At 44.3% G+C, this 20,154-nt stretch overlaps 3 protein-coding genes across 4 annotated transcripts; 1 reads left to right on the top strand and 2 right to left on the bottom strand.

Moving 5' to 3' along the window:
• Positions 1-4,050: 4,050 nt before the first annotated feature.
• Positions 4,051-8,784, top strand: LOC125543649 (putative LRR receptor-like serine/threonine-protein kinase At1g51820). Of its 2 annotated transcripts, XM_048707067.2 has the most exons (11): positions 4,104-4,306; positions 4,386-5,456; positions 5,611-5,749; positions 6,316-6,387; positions 6,485-6,556; positions 6,756-6,836; positions 6,936-7,105; positions 7,200-7,471; positions 7,563-7,689; positions 7,823-7,891; positions 8,007-8,784. In XM_048707067.2, the coding sequence occupies exons 1-11, from the start codon at positions 4,201-4,203 to the stop codon at positions 8,672-8,674; spliced, it is 2,847 nt and encodes a 948-aa protein (XP_048563024.2). In that variant the 5' UTR covers positions 4,104-4,200; the 3' UTR covers positions 8,675-8,784. The 2 variants fall into 2 exon arrangements, with proteins under 2 accessions (XP_048563034.2, XP_048563024.2); XM_048707077.2 differs by lacking the exon at positions 6,316-6,387 and having other exon boundaries at positions 4,051-4,306.
• Positions 8,785-8,816: 32 nt separating this feature from the next.
• Positions 8,817-13,971, bottom strand: LOC125543663 (uncharacterized). Its single transcript, XM_048707088.2, has 4 exons — positions 10,588-13,971; positions 10,064-10,472; positions 9,495-9,740; positions 8,817-8,950 (listed from the first exon to the last, which is right to left on the bottom strand). The coding sequence occupies exon 1, from the start codon at positions 12,471-12,473 to the stop codon at positions 10,962-10,964; it is 1,512 nt and encodes a 503-aa protein (XP_048563045.1). The 5' UTR covers positions 12,474-13,971; the 3' UTR covers positions 8,817-8,950; positions 9,495-9,740; positions 10,064-10,472; positions 10,588-10,961.
• A 139-nt stretch (positions 13,972-14,110) lies between these two features.
• On the bottom strand, positions 14,111-17,139 carry LOC125543660 (uncharacterized). The gene is given in 2 exon segments (XM_048707087.2): positions 14,111-15,572; positions 15,574-17,139. Coding segments are annotated over 2 exon segments (2,370 nt in total). The 5' UTR covers positions 17,098-17,139; the 3' UTR covers positions 14,111-14,726.
• Positions 17,140-20,154: the final 3,015 nt, after the last annotated feature.

Here is a 20,154-nt window from a genome sequence, read left to right as displayed (position 1 = left end):
GAGCAAGTCCCATATCACATGGCGGGCAGGGGGAGTGAGCCCCACAGCGAATCTCTCCAATCTGGATCATAGGATTGCCTGATCCAATGGCATATATGATGCCACGTTTTGTCAATTTCAGACCAATCAATTAGAGCCGTCTGATCGTATTGATCCAAAGGTCAGCATTAATTATTGTTGTGCAATTCTGTAGATCTCAAATTGCAATTCGGGATGTGTCTGAACTTTGGAGTCCTGAGGACCAGCATGCTCACGGGCTCACGGCAGACTATTTCTTCGTGCTCCGGTGACTTGTGGTGGTTCTCTGAACTTTGGGATGTCTTTTAAGAATCAGGGCCATCCATCGGTAGTAGATTGGGCTAGTACAGCCATTTCAGGATCATGATACTGGGGACATGGCGGCAGGAGTGGGCGTCCAAGGAAATGCTTCACAAAAACAGCAGCACGGCATGGCCCTAGCGGAGCTCCCCTAATCCCGTGGATAATCCATCAATCCTTGGCATGAATGTGAACAACAAGTGCAATCGTGAGGTGCCGTCTCAGCCTCTGCGCGCACTGGAACCGGGGCAGCTGATGATGTTGGGCGGGGCTGGGTGCCAACAAGACGTGCCATGGTTGAGGTAGAACTTGGAGCCGTGCCATGCAGTCCTTCACCGACGCGCGCATGCTCGCCTTCGTGGAGCCTGTGTCGAACACCTAGTGGGCGCGCAGGTCTCGCAGGCTTTCGGATGACAAAATGAATGTGGAGCAGGAGCAGGGACTGGTGGGGGGCCTCCGAGACGTGATAGCGCGGCCTCCTCTTCGCAGGCACTGGTGCCAGAGCGCAACATCGAAGGATTTGGCGTGCATTCGCTTGTCCAGCTTTCCTTTTTTTAGAGGGGGTCCAGGGGAGCTCCTATTTGCCACATTCTGCGGCAAAAAGACGCCCCTTCGCACAGGGCGCACAAGACTGAGCTGGCCTGTTGGGGCTGAACAGGTGCTGGCAGTCAGACGGAAAATACGCAAAAAAAATTAACGGCGCACGGGAGATGGGATTCAAACCGTGGATCTCCTGTTAGTGCACTAACCTTGCTAGCCAGTATGGCTACAGAGTTTTGTCGACAAATACATATCCCAACATATAAAGAACTATGACCAGCGGGATAAACTGAATATTACCTAAGAAATTGCAACAAAAACTTCAAATTTTGATCATTCTGTGGAAATTAAGGAATTTTGACAAACGCGGACAATTTTAAAATTTCAAAACATCTTCTGAAACTGCAAAAGAAATTTTAAAATTCTCGAACATTTTTTGAATTGTACAAAAAACTTGAAAAGGGTACATCTTTTCAAATCCGAATAAATTGCTAAAACGGTAATAATTTAAAAAACAAATTGAGAACATTTTTTAAAACACAAATTTTTTAACAAATTCCAGAACATTTTCCTAAAAATATGAGCTTTTTTAAAATTGTTGACAAAAACTCAAAACTGGGACATTTTTAAAATTGCAATCAAAAATTTAAAACAGGAAAAAAATTGAAATCCAGAACAAAATGTTGAAAGTACGTGCAGTTTGAATACCCTGAACAATTTTGAAAATATGAATACTTTTTTTATATATCAAAAAAATGTAAATGTAATAATTTTTCTGAAACTTTGAAAAAAAATCTAAAACATGAACATATTTTGTAAAGACCGAACAATTTTTGAAACTTTGAAAAATTGCGAACAATTTTTAAAATAGGATTTCACGGTATCCGCTGGTCTTCCTCGTTCACAGCGGGCCTCTGGCAGCCAGAAACCCAACCTGGACAACCCGTTCAGCAGCCTGCTTCCCTTAGGCCCGTCAGCTTGACAGTTGGGCCATCAATGACAAAGCCACACATAAACAAGGACGATGATCTTCTCTTCCTCCCGGTAAACACATTTCGACGGCTTAATAGAGCTTTACGAGATTGACTAAAAAAATAAAAAAGACTAAAAAAAATCTCAAAAACAGATCTAAAATAACACTATAAAAATGAAAAAGGCGAAACATGCTTATTCATTGCCATGAAATGCGCAGTGACTTCTCCCATTAAAATGGTTGATTACGGTGACAATTCCTCCATCTCTCTAATTTCACTCAGCTAAACAAATGGTATGGAAGGTGTTAACCACTCTTCGGAGCAGTATTATCTTGCAACAACCGATCGAGACAAGTTGGTCTTAATGAGTTGTGTCCATCCCTCCTAAGTCGTAACCTGACATAATCAACCCAGACAAGTTGTTCCTAATTATTTATGCTAATCCTCTCTTGAGTCATAACCTGACATAATCAACCGCGTCGTGCATGGTTGATCTCGTCTCGCTCTGAAATCTCATATATCACGCCACCTTATAGATATATTAACAGGCTTGCATGCGATTCGTCCATTTTTCTACTGCATACACTGTTTTTCAAAGACATACGTCAAATGCCCCCTTTTCCAGGTTTCTTCGCACGCAGATATGATTGTATCAATTTATTTTGTTTCCCACCCCAAAACTAAACTGCTAACCTACACCCATAAGCAACCACGTCAATTCGGTCGATACTAAATAGCCTCATTAGCGTTTTATGCTCTCGACTCTATAGTCATGTAAATATTTTAAACCTCTGTGCTTCAATGTTTTAATGATATAGAACTTCTCATCTAGTACATCTACATTTATTTGAGGTGAGGTGTAATTTCCCATGAGAATATTCATCATCCCCTGTGTGTTGTTCTCAACAAGGCAACTGCGATTGCAAAGGTCAAGGTGAGCAGGCTGTGACATAGGAATCTCAAATCTCGGCTTAGGTATAAACCTCCGAAAGGTATCTCTATACCGTGTTTCTGCTGATAATAGCATTCTACGAAGGTGATGGAGGAAAGAGTATTCTTCATTTTAATTCTGAAGGAGGTAGTAAATACCATAATTAATGTGGGGTTTACAGCTATTGTCTACTTCCCTTTGACAGTCGACGAGTTGAGTGCATTACTGTGCTATGTAATGTGAGTTTTAAGTCTACTTTGTTGTTTATGAAAATTACTACTCGTATGCCAATTGATGCGTTCAGACGGTTGGGTACATTGTGCCAACATGTATGTGTTTTTTTGTGTTACCTGTTTGATTCCTACCATCGAACTAAAAGCTTAAATAATAGTAATATGGTTGTTTTCGTATACATATTCCACACGGTTATGCATGAAAGTAGTTTGGGATGCAGGTCAACTCTTAAATGGCTACACGCAAACCTTGCGGATAGTACACACAATAAGAAGGGTATGTGGTGAAGGGAATCCATTTGGCACAGGACATCCTAATCTCCAATGGTAGATCCTCGGAGTTCCCAAATCATTTGGTGTGTGTGTGTCTATATATATATATATATATATATATATATATATATATATATATATATATATATATATATATATATATATATATATTTTGGGACAACAGTTTCTGCCTAATGATATTTTCAAGTGCAATGCAGGTCTCTTCAATCATAAAATGAGCATACAGTGCAGTTGACCGGTACTTGGTCATCGTGAAGTCGATCTTAATTTCCTGGCAAAAGATGTCAATCGTAATTATTTCCCTTGTCCATTGCTCATGCCACATTCAACTCTTTAACCACTAAAAAAACTTTGTAACCACTCTTCACTTAATTAATTTGGCCAATTGGAGAGCCCAAAGTTAAGAATAGTAATCACATACCTAATGCACCACGACCATTGGTGTACCATTTGCTGTTGACATAATATATAAATCAGGTGTGTATAAGTTGCCTGATGTTATAAGTGGCGTAACATGGATCATGACATCTTGGCTAACTGCTATTAATATCAACTGAGAATTAGTTACAGATTTACATGTATAACATATGCGAGTCTGAAGCTACAATGACCGGCCTCGAGTAATAAGCATGACAAGTATTACCCTATGCACGCTAGATAGTAGATGTGATCTTCTTTGCGTTATTTTGTTGGCAACTGGGACAACTATGTATTGGTTAATTTATGGAAAATGGTTGGAGTAGTTGACTAGTTGAAACAGGAAGACTTTCTAGTACAAGGACCAGTTTGTGTACCACCCTTTGTCTTGTCCTCTGTTACTTTCTGTCATATAGTATCATGCATCATATCCTATTATTTGGTGAAAATACTGGCAAGGGCAGGAGAACCTAAGTTTCCAAACGTACTTTGCATGCGCAATCAATGCGCCAGTAGAACAATGGCGCCCCGGTGGTGGCTGCTGATTCTCTGCCTCGCCGGCAACGTACTCCATGGCCGCGCACAGCTTGACAGCAGAGGTATCTCTCTCTCTCTGCTGTTATTGGCTTCTCTCTCTTAATCATGCTGCCTCATTTACATTGCATATTCGTTGTGCAGGTTTCATCAACATAGACTGTGGGCTACAGGGAGAGGAGAGCTACGTCGACGACGAGACAAAGCTGGTGTACGTCTCAGACGCTGGGTTCACCAACACCGGCACGCCTTACAACATCTCGGCTGAGAACTACCGGCCATGGCGGTCCAGGAACGTCTGCAGCCTGCGAAGTTTCCCCGATGGCGTGCGCAACTGCTACACGTTAGGGTCCCTGGAGTCGGGCCTCAAGTACCTCTTCCGCGCGACGTTTCTCTATGGCAACTACGACGGCCTTAACAAACGACCAGCGTCGTTCGACCTCTACATCGGCGTCAACTTCTGGACGGCGGTGAACATGTCGTGGTGGGGGTTGGATGAGGACAACAGGGCGACGGTGGAGGCCATCGTAGTCTTGCCACACGACATGGTGCAGGTGTGCCTGGTGAACACAGGCGGCGGGACGCCCTTCATCTCCGGGCTGGAGCTGAGGCCGCTCAAGATGTCGCTCTACCCACAGGCAACGGCGGAGCTGGGGCTGTTCCTGCTGCGCAGGCGAAACTTTGCCGCGATAAACGGAACTATCATCAGGTTCCCCGATGATCCATACGACAGGCTATGGTACCCTAGGTCCGACGCCACGATGTGGGCAGAGACGACGACGACCGAGAGGGTGGACGACGTCGATGGCGACGAGTTCGAGGCGCCCATGGCGGTGCTGCAGACGGCGATCAAGCCGCTGAACACCTCCGGTAGCATCAAGTTCGGCTGGGAGGTGGCGCCCGAGCTCAACAATGTGTCGCCGGGGCCGGGGTACCTCGCCGTCTTGCACTTGGTCGAACTGGAGCTCCTCGGCGGGGATGCCTTGCGCCAGTTCAACATCAGTGTCAACCACGATGAAAGCTGGGTCCCGGGCTACACGCCGCCAGGCTATCTCCGCAGAGCCTATGTCTACAATAAATTCACCAACCCGCGCGACAGCAGCTACATCGTCACCATCAAGGCCACAGCCAATTCCACGCTGCCGCCCATCATCAACGCCTACGAGTTGTTCTCCGTCATCACCACCACCAACATTGGAACAGAATCCCAGGATGGTAATCAATTTAATTAAGCACATATTGACATCTAACTAAGCATATCTTGACATCTATTTATGAGTATGTATGTATATCTATCTATCTATCTGTATACCTTGTGCTACTGAAATGGTTGGTGCGATGTGATTAACTACTGCAAGCATGCGTGTAGCATCCGCCCTCATGGCGATCAAGGCCAAGTACGGGGTGCCCAAGAACTGGATGGGTGACCCATGCTTTCCCAAGACTATGGCATGGGATGGCTTGACATGCGGCTATGCCGCTGCCAACCCTCCAAGGATCACAAGCATGTAAGTTATTTTTACTCCATATATTTTCAAATATTGGAAATCATGTAATGTTACAAATGAGAAATGGGGAAATCAAGATGGCATTCCCTAGTTTGGGGAATTCAAGAAAAGTCAGAAATAAGTTGTAAACAAATAATACACATTTTCTGATTTTTATGAATTTTTTAAAAGTATTCATGGGTTTCCTATCATTGTCTTGTTCATCATAATATGTATATTTTTTTGTAATTTTATTTCGTATTTATATAATTTTAGTTCATCAATTCTCACATTTTTACTAAGTTTTCAACATATACATTTTTTACGTTCACCCTTGAATTGTATGTATTGCATTCACATTTGAAGCTTTCAATTGAAATATGTTTCCCTCTAGTTTTCTCATTATTTTGTGATGGGATGTTTAAGGTCATAACATTTTAGCTGAGATCCTGAGACCAATAACAAAAAATATCTATTTTGAAAAAAATAGGGTCAAAGATGAGTGTGGTCAGAGAGATCAAAAAATTACCTTATGTATACAACCATGGAAAATGAAGCTGATCCTTTTATGTATGTGCTTTTTGTAGAAACATGTCCTCCAGTGGTCTAAATAGTGATATAGCATCATCTTTCGTGCATCTAAAGGCTCTCCAATACTTGTACGTTGAGTTCTGGATTTATTTGGCCTAATCTCGTCTGTACTTCTCAGCAACACAAGCTTCAAGAAATTAAATATATTGTTTCCCTATCTTGCAGGGATTTGTCAAACAATAACTTGACAGGATCAATTCCAGATGCCCTTTCAGAGTTACCATCATTGACAGTCATGTAAGTTGGGCAATAATTAGCCCTAACTAATTAGCAGACATGCTTATTTACACACTCGGACACAATATATGACACATACAAAAATTAACAAGATTAATAGTTCCAACAAGCAGTATATAGAAAAGTCTTGTCAAACTTTGACCGAATTGCTTCAAGTTATTATGTACATATATTGTGTGTCTGATGTGCTTTCCTCTAGAGATTTGTCTGGCAACCAACTCAATGGATCAATTCCCTCTGGACTTCTCAAAAGAATTCAAGATGGCTCCCTGGTTCTAAGGTGTTCATAGTATATACATACTTGATAAATTCCACTAAGCTTCTTTGTTAAAAAAAATTGCATGGACTTCATTAATTAACTTGGTCCTTGATTTATTAGACATGGCAACAATCCAAACCTTTGCACTGACGGCAATTCATGTGAGCTTGCTGCTAAAAGGAAGGGCAAACTGGCCATCTATGTTGCCGTCCCTGTACTTGTCATTGTGGTGATAGTATCACTGGCCCTACTAGTCTTGTTCTTCCTAAGACGACGAAACCAGCAGCAAGGTTAGAGTGAGGCCTTTTCAGCATGATTGAGCCAGCACACAACAATGCCCATATTTGGTCTATTAATTCATCAATTTCCTGTGTATACATGAAGGATCAATGAAAAAAAGGTCGACGGCGGTAAAGCCACAAAACGAAGAGGCGATGCCAACGAGCTATGGCGGCGATGATGATTCTTTGCGAATAGTTGAGAATCGCCGGTTCACTTACAAGGAACTCGAGAGGATAACCAATGGCTTTGACCGGGTGCTTGGCGAAGGAGGGTTCGGCCGTGTCTATGATGGCTTCCTGGAAGATGGTACTCAAGTGGCAGTGAAGTTGCGGTCTCATTCCTCCAATCAAGGCGTCAAGGAGTTCCTCGCAGAGGTGCGATGGACCAGATCCTTTAACAGCATGCGCCGTCAACTACTGGCAGAAATGCGTGATTTTGATGTGAAATTTTGATGTGCTTGTGCAGGCTCAGATTTTAACCCGGATTCATCACAAGAATCTTGTCTCAATGATTGGTTACTGCAAGGATCGGGAGTATATGGCACTTGTGTACGAGTACATGGCACAAGGGACCCTGCGAGAGCACATTGCAGGTATAAATACTAACTACGGCTAACAAAAAGGATTTGGCTTTTAACTCATATAGTGAATGCTCAAGTCGCCCCAGTGGTTCACCTGAGGTACTTTCTATTAATTCGGACAAACACGCTGTTATTGTATTTGTAGCAAGTGGACGCAATGGAGGATGTTTACCGTGGAGGCAGAGACTCAAAAACGCACTTGAATCTGCACAAGGTGCACGCTCAAGCTGCCCTTCAATAGTTATGGCCTACTTTTGTATTCACCAGAGGCACATTATCCCTATTGGGCATGCATTTGACTTACAGGTTGATGTTCTTGCCATGTGTAGGGTTGGAGTATCTGCATACGGGTTGCAACCCGCCTCTCATCCACAGGGATGTCAAGGCCACCAACATTCTGCTGAATGCCAGGCTAGAGGCCAAGATTGCTGATTTTGGCTTGACGAAAGCCTTTGACTACCACAACAACACCCATCTTTTCACGAACACGCTCGCTTTTACCCCAGGATACGTTGATCCGGAGTACCAGGCCACGATGCACCCAACGACCAAGAGCGACGTGTACAGCTTTGGAGTGGTGCTGCTGGAGCTGGTCACCGGGAAACCAGCCATTCTTTCGGACCCAGAGCCCACAAGCATCGTCCAATGGGCAAGGCAGCGGCTGGCGCGCGGCAACATGGAGGGCGTGGTGGACGCGCGAATGCAGGGTGGTTATGATATCAACGGCGTGTGGAAGGTGGCGGAGATTGCACTCAAATGCACCGCACAGGGGTCGGCACAGCGGCCCACCATGGCTGACGTGGTGGCGCAGCTACAGGAGTGTGTGGAGCTCGAGGAGGGCCGCGCTCCTAGCTTCCACACCGGTGGCAGCAGCGGTGACGAGAATTACAATGCTTACGCTAGTGCGCAGTCCACCGATGTGAGCAGTAACACTGCATTCGAAACGGAGCTGAGGATACCAACATTGGCCGCCGATCCAGGCCCGACAGCACGTTGAATACCTCTTTGTATAATTGTTGTTTTCTTTAAGTCTCTGTGAGATTCTTAATCATGTAGTTATTTATTCTCTCCTTGCCAAATTATAGTGGATATGAGATATTTTTCAAACTCTTAACTTTGTAAACTTTGACCAAGTTTACAGGAATATATGGACATATACAACTCGATGGAGAGGAGTGTAGTTTCATCATACCGGCTACCATGAGCAGAACCTGGCATATCAGCTTCAACAGCCATCACCGTCACATCTCACACGATGCAGCTTCCAATGGATCTGAAAAAAAATTGTGCGTTAGAAAGCAAATGAAGCAGACAAAATCACTGGAATAACTTACTGCAGTGCTGCTCCAACTCAGCAACCATAACTTATACTAGTAGAAAAAGAATTATGAGAAAATCGCACAGATTTAACTCCGGGCAAGAACACACTGACTGACTATGCTCTCAACAACAACAAGAAAAAACTAATCACACACAGGAACAATCATAGGATCGACATGTCGCTTGATTTACCATGACACAAATCTGGGATAGAACAGTCATTTATCTAAACAGACACCAGTTGCGGCATAGAGATTGAATACAGACTACCCAACCAAATACATGACCTCGAGGGATAACAGGCATGCATGCATCTATATATAACGAAGGAAACCAGACAAGCGCTAGCAGAATGCTCATAGGTTAAAACTACTGCAGAGAGTAAATTGAGTACCCAACACATGTGTGCAACTCAAAGGAAGCTTTATGGTCTTATGGATCTAGTGTCTAGTCCATCATTAACATGTTAATAACCCTCAGAAGGTCGATGGATCCACCTTTTCAGCTCCAACAATGGTGCATTTCACGAGCTGATTACCGTTCCGCATTCCCTTTTGCGACTTTCCACTTGGGACAGATACTGATGATACATAGCGTCACGCATGGTACTGCCAAATCGTGCTGCATAGTCAACTGAGTAGAGCTCATTTGCTGTGCGATCAAGCGTCTCCTAGCCGTCTTGTTGCAACGTGGCAGCATGAGCCGTACCCGTGTGATCCTGGATCTTAGAGAGGATGATGTACCTGTAATTGCAGCTTCCAAGTCAGAGTAGTAAATACTAAATAAGCACAGAAATGTAAGCCGTTCTGACAGACAGTTGTAAGATAGGACCCTGCAAATGCAAAGTAACCACAGTACAGAAAGATGTTTAAGCAACAAGACCAAATTTCGAGCTTAACTCTTTAAAAAAATGGTATGATACATGCATACAGAATTACATCAGGCTCAAAGGAAGCACAGGACCTTTACATTCTGTCTACGAGGAACAGAGGAAAAGAACACGGTAAAGATTTGAGACCAGATTGCTATCGCTGCTCAATTGGTTGAACGGATCAAGCATGGTTACCTGATTTTCCTATAGGCAGCAACCTTGGACAAAATCCTTATGACCTTCAGAGCTCAATGAAACATAGTCAATGGATTCACCTTTTCAGCCTTAACACCTTTTCATGACAAAACATAGTGCCATCCCAGCTTCACCTTCGACCTGAGCACGTGTGTTCATTTAAAATCAATTTGATGCACAACACCTCTGAATTGGACATAGTCTTGCTCTCTGCATTTCATCAGGTAGACTCCTTCTCTGTGCGGCCAACCATGCCGTTGCCAGCATTCTAGATCTCAAGAGCACAGTCAGTGCCCGCAGGATCCTCGCGGATGCAGTAGTCCAATTTTCAGATAGAAGCCTTGACAATGATGAAGTCCGGCATCTCCAAGTGCCCAAAACTTTACCAATATTTGACGATATCATATATCTGAAGCAGTGAAGCAAAGACACTCAGAATCCTCACAAGGGGCACAAGTTTTCCAGTAACTGAATGTGAATTGTACAATATAGAAAAAGTATCATGCAGTTGCAATTATACTTACCAAGTGGCAAAGAAACGACTAAAATGTATGCAAGCAGCCTCAAAACAGCAAGTGAGAAGTGGAACACAAGCCTTATGGAAGCTTTCATGTTACTAGAAATAGATCTTCTTTCACTAACTGCAGAAACTATAATACTGAGATTGTGATAAGCCTGAGAAACAAAAATATAGGAAATTTCAGATACTACTCACAATAACTAACGGAAAAAAATAGTTATTTCAGCGCATTACGAACTTAACAAAAAGTGACAGAATTTAGGACTGGCTTTCTATTTACCAAACAGAAAATGCATTTGTTGTACAAGCATAAGGACCCATGGCAAGCAACAATCCAAGTTAACTTCTAGGAGTTGAGTTCAGAGATCATGTATCAAACTATTCAACTGTGGCTGCTTCTTCGATAAACTGATACTTCATAGGGAGCAATTTTATGTGTTCTCTATACTTCCCTTTCCCTGAAAAGAGGGAGATCAGCAGCGAAACAGTTTTAGCTTCAAGTGAGTAGCTCTTTGCATCAACTTTCGACATATAATTTCCAGCCTTGACTATCTCTCCTCTTCCCAGTAACCTTCTGATAATATGATTTAACATCCAAGAGTTTGCAGTACAGCCGCTCTTCTCCATTGATAAAAAGAGAGTGTCAGCTTCTTCCACTGAACCTTCTTTTATAAGATTTTTCATCATTATGCTGTAGGTAACAACATTAGCTACCAAGCCATTGGATGGTATTGCAGCAAACAAATCCTTAGCTTCTTGGTTTCGCCGAACCTTGTAGAAGGCATCAACCATGATAGTGACAATTCTAATATTGAATTTCATGTTCATTGCCCTTAATTTCTGGAACAGCATGATTACTTCGCTAGAGCAATTATTTCTGCAAAGTCCAGCAAGAACTATCGAATATGTATCAGTGCACACACTTACTCCAGATTCAACCATCTCATCAAACTTTTCCTTTGCAGCAACAGTTCGTCCAGCCAGAAATAACCCATCCAGTATGACATTATAATTAAAAGTTGTAGGTTTAAGTCCCTTGTGCAGCATCTCTTGGAACAGAATAAGCCCATCATCAATCCTTCTATTTTTGCAATAGCCATTAATAAGTATACCATACGTAATATTACAAGGTTCTAAACCAAATGACACCATATCCTCAAACATTTTTGTTGCATCCTCCATCTTGCAGACTAGGCAGTACCCACCGATCAGTATATTAAACATGAAAACATTAGGCCTCATACCAATGCGCACTATCAAGTCAAGGATATCTCGTGCTTCTATTACCCTTCCTTCTGTGCATAGTTTCTGCATGATTGAACTGAAGAACATAATATCAGGAGGAAGCATACCTTTCTTCATCATTTCAGTAACATATTCCTTTGCTTTCACCAAATCGCCATGTGTACAAAAACCCTGGATTAGGGAACGATAAGCAGATGCTTCCGGTCGTACTCCTGTATCAATCATCTGATTAAACTTTATCACAGCATCATCCAACCTACCCTTTTTGCAAAATGCATGTATTACGGTTGAATATGTGACTGCATCTGGACTCACTCCTTGTTTCTGCATATCTTTAAATATAAGCATAGCCTTATCAAGCTTCCCAGATTTAGCATATGCATAAATCAGTATGTTGAAGATATGACAGTTAGGTAGAATACAGTCTGTTGCCATTGAATTGAAGAGATTGATCATGTCAACCAAGCATCCTTCAGTGGCATACCCATGAAGGAGAATAGCATATGAAATGGTGTCAGGTTTCAGGCCCTTCGTGGCCATTGAATAAAACAATTGTGCAGCTTCTTTGCTATTTCCATTCTTGTAAAGGGAGGTCATCAACAAGTTGTAAGTACACACATCTGGTGTAACACTCCGATTTGTCATTTCCTTGAATAAACTAACCACCTCCTTCCGATGGCCTGAAGAGGAATATCCATGGATGAGGCTATTATATGTCACATTATCAGGTACTATGCCTTATCAACCATCTGGCGAAGGAAATACTCTGCCTTGCCTATTGCTTTGAGCCGCATTCAGATCCAGTGTAACCGACGAGATGCCCTCCAGGGACTTCGGATACTTCAAGCCCAGGACCATGCCGGCGTTGATGAAGATGCGGCGCATAGTTCACAGTATACGTGTGATCTACAAAATTTTAATAGAAAATGTATCCATTTGATAGCTGCACAAAGAAAAAGGCAAAATTATTTGCCATTTTCTCATTTGTACAGCTCATGGTTCAAAAGAGTTTTCCTGAATTTTGTAAATTCATGGTGTATTCTTACACTTCGATGTGAGATTTCCTGCCTGAAGTTTTCGAAATACTCTCAAAATATTACACTAGTATTCTTACACATCGGTGTGACATATACATTTTTCCAAATAAAAGGATGACTTGAGCTTCAGAGCCAAAATAAATCTCTCAAAATATTACCAAATTCTTGTTCATAGAAAAGCATTCATAGACATATAACCAAATGTGCAATGTTTCTTGGGGTTCTTTCCATGTATGTGTCACACCTGTTTGTTCAGAGAAAATATGATTAAGACCCAAGATAAGCCATTTTAGTAGTGTCCAAGACCTTCACAAGCCATTTTCTCAAAGAGCGGTTGTGCTAAATTAGTACTACAAGAATTTGAGGTCCAAAACCTTCACTGCTCAGTGAGTAAATGTAAAATTGTGAGGAAGGAAGAAGATAAAATAAAATGCTGAACTTGACCCTCGTAACAGAAAATAAATTAGGCATCGAATATAATGAAATAACCAGGTTCCGCATTTCTACAACGTACAACTAAAAGAAAAGAAGCACGCCAATTGTTCTATAGTAACAAAATGTACCAAGAAACAGAGGACAAAACCATGGCAAAGCTCACAAAAATCCGACTCTCTCAAAAAAAGGTATGAGATGAATGAACCGATCTGTAATTTTAGGGTACACTATTGTTGGATAAAATGGGTAATAATAATGACACCGTTTTAGGAGTACAACATATCAGTTTATTATTGCCTGCTTTCTGTTCATACTACCAAAGCCAAAAAGAATAGATAATTTATCAGCTCTGTACTGTCCCAAGGAACAGAGAAGTTCCAAATGCATCAGCCATATATCCTTATTATAGTCATACTGCCGTGATATACAGAGTAATGAATAAAAAAGGAACATGCTGACAGTCAATGAAAATTACAGGCAGAATCATATTACCTCTAAACATTGATCTGCGTCAGTTTGTGCAATAAGACAGAGTATCTTTAATTCAACTGCTAAAAACATGCTGAGGCCATCGATATTGTGATTCCCAGCCTTAACACCAGCATGATCTAGTTAAGCAAAATTGCAGGGCTAAACTCAACATGGTGCTGCATCGATCAAAACCAAAGAAAATTGGAGCCCGGCACTAAACTAAACCTGTACACCTCATAATCAATGCCAGCATATACAAAAAGATAACGTACAGGCTGCTACTACAACTGGATCCATATAACTTGTAGGTGGAAAGAAGACCGGAAGCTGCAAAAATAATAACACAAGCAGATATTATTCAGACTTCTGCATGCTCCCTCTTCACAAATCACCCTAACCAGATCAACAAGAGCCATCACAACAGTCAACAAAACACCTCTCTAGTACCATGTTATGATTATCTAACCTCAATCTGGCTTCGATGGCGTAGATCTCAAGTCGGTCAAGCTCCGGTTTCTGCTCAGCTTCTTCAAATTCCTTCTCAGACCAGACACAAGGGTGAGGGGGCACGCATGCACTGACAAGGGGCGCACTGGCAGAGAAATGATCGCATCTTCAGTGGAGCCACATGGAACCGCCACGGGTTGGTTGGCTCGATTCCATGTGAAGCCAAGCCATGGATATTGGCAGGATGGTCGCTCGGCCGCCTGACACTCTACCATAGGTGTTTGGCTAGCAAACTGTACATCTTCACTTTGTTGCTGTTTCTCTGTTTAAGTTTGGATTCAATTTCGTTTCGGTACGCCTAGGTTTGTCTTTTTGTTCGGTGCACGCTTGATTACTCCTTCATCCTGATAGCTACTTCTAACTGAATTTCTTCTTACATATAGAAAATGCATTATTTGTATAAGCAGGACCTATGGCAAGCAACAAACAAAGTTTACCATGTATAAAACTATTCAACTGTGCCTGCTTCTTCACGAAACTGATACTTTGTAGGGAGCAATCTGATGTTTGCTCTATATTTCCCTTTCCCTGAAAATAGAGAGATAAGCAGCGAAACAGTTTTAGCTTCAAGGGAGTAGCTCTTTGCATCAACTTTAGAAATATAATTCCCAGCCTTGACTATCTCTCCTTTTTCCAGTAACCTTCTGATGATAAGATTTAACATAAAAGTGTCAGCAGTACAGACGCTCTTCTCCATTGATAAAAAGAGATTGTCAGCTTCTTCCAGTGACCCTTCTTTTATAAGATTTGTCATCATTATGGTGTAGGTAAAGACATTAGCTACCAAACCATTGGCTGATACTGCAACAAACAAATCCTTAGCTTCCTGGTTTCGCCGAACCCTGTAGAAGGCATCAATCATGATATTGACAATTCTAATATCGAATTTCACATTCATTGTGCTTAATTTCTGAAATAGCGTGATTGCTTCACCGGCACAATTATTTCTACAAAGTCCACCAAGAACTATAGAGTAAGTACCGATGCACACACTTACTCCAGATTCAGCCATCTCATGAAACTTCTCCTTTGCAGCAACAGTCTGTCCAGCCAGAAATAATCCATCCAGTATGACGTTGTAATTAAAAGTTGTAGGTTTAAGTCCCTTGTGCAACATTTCTTTGAACAGAATCAGCCCATCATCAATCCTTCCGTTTTTGCAATAGCCATTAATAAGTATACCATACGTAATATTACAAGGTTCTAAACCATATGACACCATATCATCAAATATTTTTGATGCATCTGCCATCTTGCGGACTAGGCAGTATCCACCGATCAGTATATTAAATTAATATGAAAACATCAGGCCTCATACCAATGCGCACTATCAAGTCAAGGATATCTCGTGCTTCTATTACCCTTCCTTCTGTGCATAGGTTCTGCATGATTGAACTGAAGAACATAATATCAGGAGGAAGCATACCTTTCTTCATCATTTCAGTAACATATTCCGTTGCTTTCACCAAATCGCCATGTGTACAAAAACCCTGGATTAGGGAACGATAAACAGATGCTTCCAGTCGTACTCCTGTATCAATCATCTGATTAAACTTTATCACAGCATCATCCAACCTACCCTTTTTGCAAAATGCATGTATTACGGTTGAATATGTGACTGCATCTGGACTCACTCCTTGTTTCTGCATATCTTTAAATATAAGCATAGCCTTATCAAGCTTCCCATATTTAGCATATGCATTAATCAGTATGTTGAAGATATGATAGTTAGGTAGAATACAGTCTGTAGCCATTGAATTGAAGAGATTGATCATGTCAACCAAGCATCCTTCAGTGGCATACCCATGAAGGAGAATAGCATATGAAATGGTGTTAGGTTTCAGGCCCTTCATGGACATTGAATTAAAAATTTCTGCAGCTTCTTTGCTTCTTCCATTCTTGCAAAGGGAGGCCATGAGCGAGTTGCAAGTAAAAACATCTGGTATGATACCCTTACTTGTCATCTCTTTCAGCACCCTGACCGCCTCCTTTGAATGGCCTGAAGAGGAATATCCATGGATGAGGCTATCAGATGTCACATTGTTAGGTACGACACCACTATCAACCATCTGACCAAGGAAATACTCCGCCTTGTCCATTGCTCTGGCCTTGCACAGTGCATCAATAACCGAGTTATATGTCACCACGTCAGGCGCAACGCCCTGCTGCGCCATTCCATGGAACAGATTGCATGCCTTGCCTACTTGGCCTTCCTTGAAGAAGCCATGGATGACCGTGCTATACGCCACCACGTCAGGGGTGCAGCCCAGCTCAGGCATCCTGTGAAGCAGCACGTCCAGAGCCTCATCTGAGCGCTTTGCGTGGCAGAGTCCCTTGAGGAGGGTGCTGAAAACGACTTGGTCTGCCTCCAGGCCCGTCTTGAGGAGACGGCCGAAGAAGGCGATCGCTAGATCTAGGCGGCGCGCACGGCAGTAGCAGTCCATGAGGACGCCATAGGTGAAGACATTTGGCTGCGCCACCCGTCGTCCGGCGCCTCGGGACAAACGGCCGAAGAGGGCGACGGCCAGGGCAGGGCCATTGCTGAAGAATGCGGACGCGGACGCGCGGGCGAGGGCAGCCAGAAAGTTAGTCAAGGGACGCTCCTGGACAGGATTGCCCTGCCGCAGCAATTCATCAAACAGGTGGTGTGCGTCCTCCGTGGTGAGCGTGCCAGAGCGCGCCCGCTGCGTCGCGGCGACGAAGGCGGCGTGGGGATCCCAGATGCGTGAGGGATGAGAGGTGGAGGAGGAGTGGCGGGCGCCGAGTCGGAGGAGGAGGCGGGGTGGCGACATCGGCGTGGTGGTGGAGAAGCGAGGCATGGCCTTGGTGTGCAGCGTAGGTAGATCCTGAACTGGGAGACGACGGGGCTAGTGCTTTACCAAGTTATCTTATCTAGTAGTACTACTACTATTACTTATTTTTTGCAGGTAAAATTAAATTATGGTCTCATATGGCTATATTCCATATTCATATCACATAATTTATCAGATTATAATTTTATTTAGACCAAGAATATAAATTTAGTTGTAAGCCCTAGAAATATACTAGGAAGCCATAAAATTATAATAGTATTTTTAAGTATTCCCATAGAAAAATATATTTTTAAGCATTTAGTTTTTTTAACATCTTTGTTTTTTTAAAGAGTTAAATGCACTCGAGGTCCTAAAAGTTTCGTCGGGGCGTCACTTTAGTCTTATTTAGTCCAAAATGCACCTTTGGGTACTACTCCCTCCGTCCCATAATATAAGAACGTTGTCCCATAATATAAGAACGTTTTTGACACTAGTGTCAAAAACGTTCTTATATTATGGGACGGAGGGAGTACACTAGTGTCAAAAACGTTCTTATATTATGGGACGGAGGGAGTAATTCTTTAAGCAAGTGGTTTACCCGAGGACCTTTTTCTCACAAGCGCTCATTAACCTGCCTGTGTGGCGCATTGACCCACGCCAAGTCGACAAAGGGGCCGCGTAGGTTGCTCTTTCTTTTTACAGAAAACCCCTTATGAACATTACCTTCTCATTCCCCAGTCCCCGGCTTTATTTCTTCCCCAAATCTGCTCTCTCGTGTGCCCTAAACCTATCCATGGCCGGAACTTCAAGCTCCTCGGCAAGGAAACAACTGAAGATGAGGAGCATGGCAGCATCGTCAGCACCGCCACCGATGCGGCGAAGCAAGCTCCAACTTTGGCGAGTATGTTGCCACTGGTGGTGTGTCCTTTTTGCCGTGTCCGTAGCACCGTTATGCAAATCAAAGTAAATCAAGGACTACAACTATTGATTATGGCAGAGTTATGGCATATTAGAAGAGCTACAGGAGAAGAGCATCAACAAGATTAGGGTTCTCACGGTAACATGGAGGAGGATTGCTCACTGGCCGTCGTAGAAGGGGCATCTTCACGGGCACCCACTCAGATTGCCTCCAGATCACCTCCGGTTGCCTCTGCCACTCGCCTCCAATGTCGCCAAAGTACCGTGAAAGAGGAGAGGGGTGCCACTAAGAGGGGGGTGTCTCTTTGCGAAGCTTCTTGCCTGGCGGTTGGACCCTCTGTCGACGTGGCGTGGGTCAATGCGGCACGTGGGCTGGTCAGCGAGTGGTCGTGGAAAAGGACCTCGGGTGAACCAATTAAGAAAGAATTAGGACCTAAAGGCGCATTTTGGAAGACATAGGACTAAAGTGACACCTCGACGAAACCTTTAGGACCTCCAGTGCATCTAACTCTTTTTGAAACGAGGTAAAAGACTTGCCATTTTCATTGATTAAGAAGAAGAGAGTTGCTCGGTTAATTAAAACACACCCATCGAATAGGGCGCTCCGGCCGACCTGGCACTGACAAGACCACACACATACCGCTGAGGAGAGGACACCGTCGAGGCAGCAAGCAATGTCATCGTCATCGCCTCTCCGCGAGCAGGCAACTCTGGTTTCCTCGCTGACGACCCATCAAGACCTCTCTGAACAAACGACACCCGATGACCTCGATAGCCAAGCCAAACGATCGGCCGCAGGCATCGAGGACCGACAGCTCCGATTTTGTTGATGAGCATCACAGGAGAAAGTTGCAAGCCTCGCACCAAGCTAGTCTAGTGCAACCTGCGGAGAGCACCGTCTGCCGAAACCACCCTCATGGAGTCATCATTGCTGCAAGGGCCCCACCGCATGCAGCTTCAACTTCTCTGTCACAGTGAGAAACAAGCACAGATGCACCCAAAGGGGAATCGAACCGCCGACATCAGAAGGACAAGCCGCGACCCAGCTCTGCACATCACCATCTTCGTCGCCGCACGAGTCGCAACGCCAACCACTCGCATCACCGGTTGAGCACCAGCCAACCATGACACCATGCACTGACCAGCCCAAAGATAGCACGGGAAAGGATAAACCAGCCTTCAAAGCAACGCCCCAAAGGGGGAAAACGTCGTACGAACGACGTCGTTGCCCGACCCAGATGGGGCGAGGCTTTCGCCCGAAGAACCAGATTCGAGATTGTAGTAGGTCGAAGAACTCCACAACAACACCTTCAACAAGGGAAACGACACCCGTAGGCGCCGCCATCACCGGCCGGCCATAGCCGGGCAAGCTTGCGCTTGGAGCAGACTCGACCAACACCCTCACGCAGCCAAAAACAAGCTGGCCCGCACAACCGCTGGCATGCACACCCTTGCGCAACGACCGCGCCATCACCTCCCAGGGCCCACCACAGAGCATGCACACCCGCCTCGCTATTGCAGGCAAGGCCACCAGGATGACCGACCCTGAGCAAGACGAGAGACGAGCTGGATTCGAACGAAGAACCGCTGGATCTAGCGCCCCCTTGCCGCAGCAACTGCAGCAACCACCAAGGGTCGGCTAGAGCAGCCGACCTGCGCGAAGACGAATGACTGAAGGCGGGAAAGGGGGCCGCCACCCGGCCCATACTCGATGAGCAGGGAGCCGCCGGACCGAAGCCCAGGAGCTTGCCGACGACACCACCGCCGCCGCCACCCGCCGGAGACGCAACTTAGGAGAATCTTCGCGCCATAGCCGCCGCGCCGCACTGCAAGGAGGCATGCCTCCCCCGCCATGAGACCCAGACGCTGCAGAGAGGCCCAGCCGGCGCCGTCCACCACCCAGGCTTAGCTCGGCGGCCTCCTCCGGCGACGGCGAGGAGAGGTAGGGAGGCGGAGGGGGTTGGAGGGGGCGCCCGATTTGGATCCGCACGTGTCCTCAAGGAGGCGGCGCGGGGGACCGGGGGGGTCTCTTTTTAGCATTTAGGTAATGAATTTTGTGCCGTGAAACCCTACCCACGTTGTCCCAAACCTAAAGGTTGGAAGTTTACTACTAGTGGTGGCGGAGGTTCTCAATGCCTTCCCGTCTTCAGATGTGCCTAACATGGG

Source organism: Triticum urartu, chromosome 1A (assembly GCF_056163025.1).
Source record: "Triticum urartu cultivar PI428250 chromosome 1A, HENAU_Tu73, whole genome shotgun sequence".
Taxonomy (NCBI): domain Eukaryota; kingdom Viridiplantae; phylum Streptophyta; class Magnoliopsida; order Poales; family Poaceae; genus Triticum; species Triticum urartu.
The sequence above is the reverse complement of the archived record's forward strand: the minus strand, read 5'-3'. Positions and strand labels throughout refer to the sequence as shown.